General features: G+C 30.9%; 1 protein-coding gene across 1 annotated transcript; it reads right to left on the reverse strand.

Annotated features, from left to right (window-relative positions):
• Nucleotides 1–871: 871 nt before the first annotated feature.
• On the reverse strand, nucleotides 872–4,491 carry LOC114423047 (beta-hexosaminidase 2-like). Its single transcript, XM_028389655.1, has 2 exons — nucleotides 3,621–4,491; nucleotides 872–2,045 (listed from the first exon to the last, which is right to left on the reverse strand). The coding sequence occupies exons 1-2, from the start codon at nucleotides 4,444–4,446 to the stop codon at nucleotides 1,111–1,113; spliced, it is 1,761 nt and encodes a 586-aa protein (XP_028245456.1). The 5' UTR covers nucleotides 4,447–4,491; the 3' UTR covers nucleotides 872–1,110.
• Between the last annotated feature and the right edge of the window lie 6,673 nt (nucleotides 4,492–11,164).

The raw sequence follows: 11,164 nt of genomic DNA on the forward strand, positions 1-11,164 counted from the left end.
GATGTGCGCAATTACCCTCTAAAATATAGACTGCACTTTACATGAACCTAATCCATGAAACATATTTTTGTAAATACATTTCACGCAAGTTGTGTTTAACATTTTGAACCAAACATTGGAAGTTAGTTTATCGAACCAAAATTACTTTTTTTTCTTAAATAATTTTTGGTCCCTATATTTAATTTTTTTGTTTTGCATTTGTTTGGATAATTTTTTCTATTTTTTTTTTCCTTTTGAGGAGTAAATGACTATTTTAAGCCTAACTATCCAACATGAACCAATCATGGATTCGATCATAAAATTAATCTAACCATACCCTCTTACTTTTTGATTAATAATTAATTTTATGAATATTTATTTATATTTAATATTCATTTAACTAGTGTGTTAAGACATCATATATCTCATTAAAATATAATAAATAACCTATTAGTTAATGTGATAATATCAAATCAAGAAAAAACATTGCATTTGAAAATACACGTTTTCCCCTATAAACAGAGCATACTATACTAATTCAGGTAAAAGGGATGAGCAACATGCTCATCTTAAACTGTTATTCTTGCTCGGTTCATTAATGAATTTATTTCAAAAGTTTCCACAAGATGTAATTTACCTATCTGCCCATGAATATATATAATAAAAAAAATCACTGGTCAGTAGTTAATTAGTAAAAAAGGAAAAAAGAACAGTGAGTCATAAAATTTGAAAGAACAGTCAAGTTCATCATTCATCACTAATGCTGATCCAACTTTCTCTCCTTGCTACATAAAACAGAACAGCAAACACCTAAGACCCCAACATAAACATCGATTACAATGTTAATCTACCAACAACCATCTCAAGACACCATTTGGTAAAAATTTAATCATATTAGACAACACCTTAAGTTGCAACATCAATTGAAATCAAGAATTGTTTAAATTGATGTAAAAACCAGTATTCTTTGACAACTACAATCACTCATCACAAAACAATAGGCTTTCAGGAGCCAGCCCTACACATGAATTGGACACTATAAACCAAATTAAAAGTAAGAAAATATTTGCTTGAATAGCTTCTTTTTTTCTTCTTCGTCATTTTCATGAAAAAGGAAGAATGCAACTACACTTATTGAACTGTGTTGCACATGCCAGGGTTTCTAACACACCAAAGTGGCTGAATAGGCTCAGCACCTATTCCTCTACTTACCATTCTGCTTCTCCATTCATTCAATCTATCTGTGGCCTCTGCATATCTCTTCATACCCTTTTCATCCCTATTTCCTGACCATAATGACTCAGCCAACGCAGAAGTTCTTGGCCAAATTCTTCCATCCAAAACAGTAGAATCAGCTTGTTCTGTCCAAAGTGCCACTTCCCCACCCAAAACCAACTTTGCTTCTTCCTCACTCAACCCATATGCTATGTCATAATTGTATATGGTTTGCCATGTCTTGAAAGGTCCACACCAAGAGCCACCGTTGTCTTTGTTATCCCCATTTTGCTGATCATAGATACTATTATTCCCTACAAAGTCACCATGGCCACAATCCAGATAGTAGAAGTCTGATGACGACACAATGGTGCGATACCCCGAGGAAACAATCCTTTTGGTGTTGTTGTGTCCATTGTTCCATGTCTGCAAAACCACATGCTCCTTGGGAAGAATTGTGGATGGCACATGGACTGTTTCACTTAGCAAAACATCTTCCCAATAGACGACGGTTCGGTTGAGGGACACTATGAAAGGGAGAGTGTTGTTGATGAACTTCTCAAGAACTTGGCTGAGAGTTCCACCATTTGACAGATACTTCTGAATTGTGGGATCAGTTTTCCAGCAACCTGGTACAATCTCATCAGCACCTGAGTGGTAAAATGGTTCTGGAAACAACGTTGTCATGTCACGAATTACGTTCTTTAGGACTTGGTAAGTCTTGGGGTTTAGAGGGTTCAAATGACCTGTTCCTGGTTCTGCAGCAAGAATGTCACCTTCTGCTGGCCACCAGAACATGTTGGCACAAGCTACAATTTCAGGGTAGGCTAAAGCCCAAGATCCAGTGTGCCCTGCCATTATGTGGTTCCTTATTAGTCAATGATCATCACAATTCTTGGAATCACTATCTTGTAAAAGTGAAAGAGGAAATGATAGCTATATTTTTCAATCAGAATAAGTAACACTTTGAAAACAGTGTTTGAAACTTGGATATATAAAAAAAAAGCCTAATTAATTTGTTAGTTGTCCTTATGATTATAATATTTAATAAAGGACAAAACTTAGTTACTGTTTGGTTGTTCTCCAATCAGAATTAGAGTTTTATGTCAGAAATGTATGTTGACTTTTATTGCAAACCTTTATTAAGATGAAATTAACTTCAACTAATTAGAGAACATGACCAAAAAAACGTAAGAAATTGTATCCAAGTTTTATTCATTAATAAACACTAACTCCTAATAGACAAAATTTATGCCTTATCAGCAGAGACACTAAGGATCACAATAGAAGGAGGGCCCCCCCAATTAGCCAATAAAAGTAAGATTCCAATCTTCTTTATCTAAGAGATCTAAGATCCAGCTTAATAGCTCAGACTCTTCTTTAGTATAAAAAGTTGCATTGTTGATCAGAATGAAGACCTAAACTTTAACATTTTTTTTTTGTTACAAAGGAAGTGTATTATGACCTGGTTTGGGGAGGGGGGTCATAAGCTTAAGTTTAGGCAAAGTGACCTAGCTCGAACTCAATTCCTGGATCAAGCAGTTCCAATGGGACACAGTGACAATTGATGTTTCAGATATTTTCAACATAAACTTTTGGTATCAAAATTCATCAATGTTTGGACTTTTCTAGATAATGCACATATTGGTTACTATATGGCAAGTGTATGTCCCTTAACTACCCATTGGTTAGCACTCTGACAGGAAAAAAAAAGTATAAACATACTTAAAAACAGATTCCTATATTTCAAAAACGAGCATCTTAAAAGACACAAAAGGCAACATAAGGGGGGGACAAGAAGTAATTAGTGCGATTCTTGCTTTTGATGAGAAACACATCCCCTCTTTATCTGTTATTAAGTTCTGTCTGTCTAAATAAATAACATAACTCTTCCAAAAACTGCCACTGATAGAAACAAACATTTAGGAATGTTGAATTGTTGATATACACAAATTTTCAAAAATCTTATTCGTTCTCGTATATTTATAGTTATTAATACACAAGTTCTAACTTCGCCTATTTGGTTTGAGTTTGACAAACACAATTAACACCGATACCTCACAAAACCAAAATGTCATCTAGGATTTACTGGAACAAGGTTCTGATGAAAAAAAAACAACTATTATTATGAAATTATTGAAATTAAACAAGTAGTAGACTATCTTATGCAACTTTGAAAGGAGATTATGATTAAATATTAATCAATTAATCCAGCACTGTTATTTACATACAACTTGTGAATTCATTGAAGTAACAAACATACAGAAAGAAAGAAACAGGCAGGGTAACAATCAAACACATGTCAATTAATTCACTAATTTAGCATTCTTGTTGAAGCTGAAATCTTTCTAATGCAACTTGTGCCCCAAATAAGGAGACAAACAAAAACCAATCAAACCTCAAAAGAAAAGGGAAATTGAACTAACCAGGTGAGTCAATCTCAGGCATAACACGAACCCCATGATCAAGACCAAACTCCACAACCCTTTTCACATCCTCTGGTGAGTACACCATGTGAGAGGCATAAGCACCCTTTTCAGCCAAAGCAGGCTCCGAAGGAAGGACCAATGGGAAAGACTGCGAGTCCGTGACGTGCCAGTGGAACACGTTGAGCTTGTTCATGCTCATGGCTTCCACTGTCCTCAACAAGTCCTTCACTGGAAAATAGTTCCTTGAAGTGTCAAGCATGATGCCACGGTGGGCGTAGAGCGGGGAATCCCACAAGTGGACCCCCACTGCAACGCACGTGGGGTTGCCCCATGCGAGCTGGGAGAACGTCTCCAGGCCTCGCATGGCTCCCCACGTGGTCTTTGCAGTGAGGGTGGCTGAGGAGGAAGAAGGGGGGATGGAGAGGGTGTAGGACTCGTCCACGTCGTGGACGAGTCCTGCACCGGGATCAAGGACAGTGAGGGTGAGGGAATTCAGTGGTGGGAGGTTTGTGGAGATGTTCACCCCTGGGGGGACAAGTGGGTGGTGGTGCTCGGATTTTACGAGGTTTTGGTAGCGGATGATGGCGGCGGAGAGGTGTTTGTTGTGGTGGGGAGTTGTGGTGGTGATGATGGTGAATGTGGAGGCAATGAGGGTGGCTTGGTATGGTGGGGCCCACGTGAGGTTTCTTGGTTTTGGCCACACGTTGATGATTGTTGTTGAGTGTGCATTGTTCACTGTTATTAGGCATGACAACATGAAAAGTAGTAGTAAAAAGAGTGTTGGTTCTAGTTTTGTCATAGTAATGGTGTTGGTACGAGGCATTGATGCTTGTGTTTGGAATGCTATTGGTTTATGGTTGAGATGGATTAATATGGAGTTACTGTTATATTTATATACGAGAATTAATGTGTGTTTTGAAAATGGATTGAAGTGGTTTATTTAAGAGTCAGCAGCTTCATCGGCCAGATAGTTCTTGTTTTTCTGTTGTTTGTTTGCTTGTTGGTTGGACTATGTGCACTTGACACTTCCTTTGGTTTCATTGGAGATTCATCTAGAAAGGAACAAGTTAAGAGTAATGGACTGCACTAATATTATATATTGCTAATAATTGTTTATGCGTTAATGACATCATAGAACAAAGAAGCATGTGGTTTAGACGTTTAGGATTCAATCTTTAAATCGATTTGTGTATAAAAAATATTTCTTAGAAGATGTGAATTATTTCTTTAAAATTTCAGTACTTTGAGATATTAATATTTGATTCTTGACTAGAAAACATCAAATTTCCAAAAAAAAAGTAAATAATAGATACACCACCCAGTGTAAAAATGTTTTACACTAAAGTATAATTAATTAATTAATTAACTTTTATAATAATTATTTTGAAAATCATATTGAAGAGTCATTAATTGACCGTGTAAAAACAATTGCAACATATAATTAAATGCATGTTAAACTCTTTAAATTATGGATGGAATAACGAATGTTTATTTGAAATTGCTTTAGATTGTGATCCTTGAATATATTTTCTCCTATGGAGTTACTATTTTTTTAAGGTTCCATTCATTAAAAGTACGTCACTCCCTGCAGTTAAGCTAAAACTGTTTAGTGATCTTAATCATGATTCATGATGCAATTAATTGTTTAGTTCTTCGCCGGCGTGCAAGGCAAATCGATTTTGTGCTAAGTTTGGTCTTTCTACAAACATATATATGTCTTTGATAGTGGTCAAAGAGGGTAAATGTCTAACTTACGGCTCTACAAAATACAGGAGCCATATTCAAAAAGTCACGGATTATTGTAACCATCTTTGCTTTGTCTCCTTTCATTCTCTCCACTATTTAGTCTTTAGTCAAGTGAGATTGATTCAACTTGCCAAACTTGGCTACCCCTTTCGATCTCAAGGCTTGTCCTACAAACTTATTATTATTTTAAAGTTTAAATATATTTTTATGTTTGTAATAAATGATTAATTTTTGTTCTGAGTCTTTATTTCAATTAAGTAACAAGAGAGATTCAAAATAAAAAATTTAACATACCAGAATCTAATACAGTCAAAAAATTTATTAGAAACTCGAAATAAAAACGAATCATTTAACATATTTAAATCTTATATTAGAAAATAAAAATGATTTGATATTAGAAGTTTCACTCTATTCTAACCACTTGGACTAAGCCCCAAAAGCCTAAACGACATCAAAACACTACTATATATAATCTTACAAAAAAAAATGAAAAATTATACGTGAAAAAGATTCAAAGTGACAGGCAAATAAAATTGTTTAACAGAAGATTAGTGGGCCTTCTGTGTTTTAAGTTGATTTTGTTCTTTCCGTTCCTTGACTCTTGGCTACATTAATTGTAACTACTATACATTTGGATTTTTTTGGGTACGGAAAAAGTTGCCGGCACTGCACAATGTGTTCGGATTTCATTTGAAAACACTCAAAAGATGACATTATTTCATTAATACTGGCCGGCTTTAGTGTTCCATTTTCTTATTTCTAGATGCTGACTACTGTTCATTAAATAATTAAGATTAGGCAGATACTAGTTAAGGTTTTTCTTTAATTAATTACTTGCTTTTCAGAAAAAATGATGAGATGCGAAAAGGGGTCTAGGTTACCGCGCGGGAAGAATCAAAATTATTCCATGTTGGTATTGCAGAAATTGTGTTTCTCATATCTGAATAATAAATATTTAATTTGTGGAATATGTCTACAGAACTATTTCTGAAAATTAATAACTACCATCATAAAAAAAAGAATTTAATGGCATTGACAAAGTTATTCAATTAGAAATATCTGGTAATATGACTTTTAAGATAATTTTATTAAAGTAAACAAATTTATCTTAAATGATGGTTTATAATTGAATGATGGTATAAAACTATTTATATATTCTTTTTTCACAAAAAAAAAATAAAGATAAAGACGAATGATATCTCATAATCATAAGGAAACAAATAAATATATAATGTCTTTAATATCTTCATATAATTCTTGATCTCTATGAAATTCTCAATTGCATTTTTCATCCATAAAATATTTTATTACGCAACATCTGAGAGCACTACAAAAAAACACATGATTTAGAGACCAAATAATTTGGTCTCTAAATCGTTACATTCGGTCACTAAAACTGTTAGCCACCGAAATAGAGATCAATTCATCTGCGTCGCAAAAACCTAGTTGCTAAGCCTTAGCGATCGAATACAAATTCAGCCGCTATTTAGCAATCGAAGTGTCCAGAAGCAAGTAAATAAAATTCAGTCGTTGCTTATTTGATGCTATTTTGCTTGGACCAAATCAGTGATCCATAAAGTCGGATGCTAATTTAGTCGCTAATGAATAATTAAATTTTAAATATAAAATATATTAAAATTAATTTAATCGCTATTGAATATTTAATTTTTAAAATAAATTAAAAATAAATGCATTCAGTCGCTAATTTTATAATATAAAATGAATTAAAAATATAATCTGCCTCTAATTCGGTCACTATTTAATAATTAATTTTTAAATATTAAATAAATTAAAAATCAAATTCTATTGCTAATTAATATTTAATTTTTATATATAAAATAAATTTAAAATAAAATTCGTTCAATACTTAGTAATGAATTTTAAAATAAAATAAATCGGTTGCATTACAAAACAAAAATATGGTGTATTTTTTGTTTTTTCATTTATTACATTTTGACCTGTTTAATATTTATCGACTATATAATTAAACTTATAAATAAAAATAGACATTCATAATGTGTAAATATATCTAATAACAAAGTTCTAATTTAAATTGATAAAGTGCAAATTCAAAGTTTTTGAAAAATAAAATGCAATGTCAAAGTTTAATAAAGTTCAACAATCTCATTCATACGAAGGAAAAAGGGAAGAAAGAATGAATCCAATCACACGAGATGGATAAAGGCATGTAGGTGGAGATTCAAAAAACAAACTGAAATAAAATAGGAGGCCTATCCTAAGATGAAAAGGAACAATCTAAAAAAAATGAAAATTTTCATGCATAAGAAGTTTATTGATTTTATTCTTGAGTTTGGAAGAGAATCATGGTAAACCTATCATATCTAATCTAAATACTTAAAACTTCAATAGATGGAAAGTAGACAACTAAATCTCAAAATATATAACAACACATAAGAAGATGGAGATACCCTTAGTTTTTCCCAAATGCTTGGATTGAATTTAAATCACAACATTCCAATCTTGTCATATCATATTCAAAACAGGAGAAACTGAGAAAATAACAATAACAAATTCTGTTTATCTACATAAAGGAAAGGCTAAAAATATAAGTTACCCAATTTTTGAGTCATTCTTCCCCACAAGAATCTTGCATTGACTTAATTTGCTAGTGATGAAGTGTTGCTTAGAGAATCATCTCGTAACTCTTTCCAGTCAATCAATCAATGCTCAACATCATACGGAATTTCCTGAATTAATAAATATGTCTGTCAATATATAAAATATTGTAACACTATTAGCTAATGAATATATTTCTTACCAATTTTAGCTATATATTAGAAAAATCAATGGATTCAACATCTACCTAATGTACATGGTCCAACAACCTTTCACGCATAACTTGTAATGCTATCATCTTCATAACTTCCTCACTCATGGTAAATGGATCTTCTTCCTAGGATCGTTGAATTGTCTATGCATAAGAAACAATTAAAAAGCCAGAATTTTGTGATTGGTTAAGTTTTCAAGACAATTAAACTCACTCATGGTAAATAATCTATGAAAACCTACAAGGTTCAAGTTTTCCAGATAATCAAAAGAGCACTATATCCCTTATGGAAATAGAGGATTTTGTGATTGGTTAAGTACACTGCTTGTTACCAATGGCCAATAAGCATACCAATATATGCATACAAATATTTTTAAAATTCAAAGAAATACTAGAAATCCCAAAGTACTTTCCAACTATTAAGTTAAGCAACAATCAAAATTTAATGAATATCCAACTAACTGGGATATAACATGAATGTTAATACATGAGCAAGGCATATTATTCATATCAACCTTTCTGTAGATTCAGAGGTATGCCTTCTAGGTAAATACAACCAAATCCAAATTTGCTAGAACAAGTAAAATAGGAAAATTGGGAGAATCTAAAATATGAACTCTTGCAAAGGATGATGATCATAAGTGGTAACACAAGTAGAACAACATAACACAAAAACAATTATTTATTTTGTCTACTATTTGGTAGTTGATGATTTGGTAGTTGATGAGAAAATAAATGGAAAGTTTGTGGTGTGAAGACAAGTTTTGGAAACACAACTTTTATTATAGTGTAGAAACTGTTGGGTATTCGTTAAAAAAAAAATGTTGGGCATGCTAAGGCAAGATGAAAAGATTAAAGCCTATGCATCAAGAATATTAGGCATTTATTTTGTCTACTATTAGGAATTCTTGAACTTATTTGACTTCCTCGCCTATTAGATATTAATAATTAATAGAGTTTTATTATTCAAATGGCTTAGTGTTGTCCTAGTTTATTTTTTGTTTCACAATTTATTTTATTTAAACTTTCTTATTTAACTAGTCATATAATCTTCTATTGTTACGGATCACATTAAAATTGTATATGTTCCTCAATATTAGATATAGTACAAAATTATTAAATTAAACACCAATTTAAAATGATTTTTACTACAATTTTCTTAAATATAAAATAAAACAATTCAAACATATTTCTTAATTATTACCAACCATAATTAAGTGCCGAAATAAACAAAGGATACTTTCTGTAAAAAAATAAAATAAAATGATACTTTATAAAATCTGAGGATTCCTATGATTGTAGGACATTTATTCAAAGATAAGAAATTACTTCTCGTTTTATAAAATGTAATAGATAAAATTAAATTCACGCAACGAGAACTTTGTATTATATATATATATAACAATTAACTGACATAAAAAATACATTAGTCTATTTTACGTTTCGGGCTTGCTAATAAAATAAAACTTATGATAAAGAAATACTTTGACTAATTAGTAATTACTACAACATTTTAAGTGGTCTCCCCCCTCCTCCCCATTTTTCCTATTGAACACGAGCAATTTTAACTTGAGTTCCTTATTTGCAATTCTCCCAAAAAAATTATAGGTTTAATTTGGATAAACTTCTTCATAAGTATTTATAGGAAAAGAAAATAAAAGAGCAAAATGAATTTAGTTTCTCCCATGAGTTATAATCAACTTATGCACTTTAAATTTTTATAAAAGTTTTCTCTTTTAACTTTTCCAAAAGTTATAATTAAGTTATGCACTTTATATTTTTATAAAAGTTTTTTTATTTTAAGTTAATAGAGAAGTTTAATTATTTTACCTTATTATTTTCTTTTTCTAAGAGTATTTATGGAGAAATTTATCCAAACAAAAAAGTTAATATAAAAAGGAATAGGTTAAACAATGAGTATAAGACTAGTCCTCAATTTAAATAATAAACCTTACGACATGATAATATATCTATGAACCTCAAAAAATGACTATGAGCACTTCATAGAAATTGATTGAACTCCAAGCACTTTCAACACGGACATTGACATCCCTGTAAGGAAATCCACCACAATTCAACATAAGCCCAAGTGCATCAACTAAAATGATATTTTAACAATTATTTTACCCTTGACTTCTAAAGGATGTTGAACTTTTTGGTATAACAAGATACTTACCATAAATGATTGAGGTGACCATGAGTTGGGTTGGTTCGAGATTAGGAGGTATTTTGGTAGAAATTAATTGATGTTAATCCAATTTAATTGGTTTGATTTTGTTTGATTTTAAAAAATGACAATTTGAATTAAACTAACTGATCACATTTGGATGGGTTTCGATAGGATCATTGAATCATCTAAAAAAAATATTAAAAAAAGAAAAAATAGAGAAAGAAAAAAAGAAAATCATAATAAAATAAAAGAAAACCAATGGATAATATTAGAAATGAAATTATGAGAAATGCTAGCAACATAATTTTTAACACATATACTATTTTTATGGATTAAAATTGATTGAAAATGAAAAAAAAAACTATGCGAGTCTCACATTATGTTTAATAATTCTCACTTTTGATTTTATAATTTTCAATAATTTTTAAGATTTTCAATAATTTTTAAGAATTAATATATATGCACTTAGATCGACATCCAATCACAAATCATTGTTTTAATTACTTTAAAATAATTATTTTAAAAAATAATAAATCTATCTTACATCATGAGTTATAATTAAATGACTATGTAAAACTTTTTACATCAATATATAATCTTTTTTCTTTTAAGTTTTAACCAAATTATGTTTTAGGAAATACTCTCAACAATTAATTTTTTTCTAAAGTAATGAGTTCAGGTTTGTTGAGATTCTACATGTTAAGATTGTTCATATTCTACATGTTGGGATCTAGGTTGAATCCATGTCATTTACAGTGATAATATAACATTATTTTATAATATATATATTGATTTTTTTAAAAATAAAAAATCTTAGATAAACCCTGAAAGATATTT

This window comes from Glycine soja, chromosome 8 (genome assembly GCF_004193775.1).
Source record: "Glycine soja cultivar W05 chromosome 8, ASM419377v2, whole genome shotgun sequence".
Classification (NCBI taxonomy): Eukaryota; Viridiplantae; Streptophyta; class Magnoliopsida; order Fabales; family Fabaceae; genus Glycine; species Glycine soja.

Excerpts from the sequence above, each read along its gene's own strand:
- LOC114423047 (XM_028389655.1), bottom strand. The coding sequence starts at position 4,446 with ATGCCTCGTACCAACACCATTACTATGACAAAACTAGAACCAACACTC. Across the intron at positions 2,046-3,620 it reads GCCTGAGATTGACTCACCTG|GGCACACTGGATCTTGGGCT; the intron begins GTTAGTTCAATT and ends ACATAATGGCAG.